General features: G+C 73.5%; 1 protein-coding gene across 1 annotated transcript in view; it reads right to left on the reverse strand.

Annotated features, from left to right (window-relative positions):
• MNEG_10896 (hypothetical protein) overlaps window positions 1-789 on the reverse strand; it is a gene marked incomplete at both ends in the record, with an annotated part of 2,064 nt that overhangs the window by 773 nt on the left and 502 nt on the right. Inside the window, one exon of the mRNA XM_014040635.1 lies at window positions 23-713. Coding sequence (XP_013896089.1) covers window positions 23-713 — 691 coding nt within the window. The remainder of the gene's footprint in view (window positions 1-22; window positions 714-789) is intronic.

The following is a 789-nucleotide window of genomic DNA, read 5'->3' on the forward strand; positions in this document are numbered from 1 at the left end:
TGCTGGACGTGCCGCCAGTAACGCCGCTGAGGGTGCCGGTGACGCCAGACACGGACACCTGGCGCAGGCGACGGCCAGACAGGCCCGTGACGATGCCGGTGGCGGTGGTCTTGGCAACAGTGGCAACGCCGGTGGCAGTGCCCACAGTGGAGCCAGCGGCGCCAGTGCCGGAGCTGACAACAGCACCGCCGATGGTGCCGGCAGCGGTCTGGGCGGTGCCGACGGTGGAGCCAGCAGCAGTGGTGGCAGCGCCAGCGATGGCGCCAGCAGCGGTCTGGGCGGTGCCAACGGTGGAGCCGGCGGCGGTGGTGGCGGCGCCGGTGGTGGCGCCAGCGATGGTGCCCGCAGCGCCCTGGCCGGTGGCCACGGTGGAGCCAACAGCGCCAGTGGTGGCGCTCAGGAGAGGACCCGCGGTGCCGCTCTGCACACCGGCAACGGCGGCCTGGCCAGCGGCCACAGCAAGACCAGCAGCATCCTTGGTGCCAGCGACGGCGGTCTGAGCAACGGGGACGAGCGAGCCAGCCGCACCAGTGGCACCGCCAGCGGCGGTCTGACCAGCGCCGACAAGGATACCAGCGGCACCCTGGGCGCCGGCCACGGCGGTCGTGGCGGTGGAGACAACGGCACCGCCAGCGGCGGAGGCGCCGCCGGCAGCGCCGGTACCGGTGCTCACGACAGCGGGAACCACAGCAGTCGTACCGCTGACGGCACCGCTGCCGGTGGAGACAAGCGCGCTCGCCGCGCCGCCGGTCGCAGTGTCAGCAGCACCGGTGCCAGAGCCGAGGATGG

The sequence above is a fragment of the Monoraphidium neglectum genome (assembly GCF_000611645.1).
Source record: "Monoraphidium neglectum strain SAG 48.87 unplaced genomic scaffold scaffold02504, whole genome shotgun sequence".
Classification (NCBI taxonomy): domain Eukaryota; kingdom Viridiplantae; phylum Chlorophyta; class Chlorophyceae; order Sphaeropleales; family Selenastraceae; genus Monoraphidium; species Monoraphidium neglectum.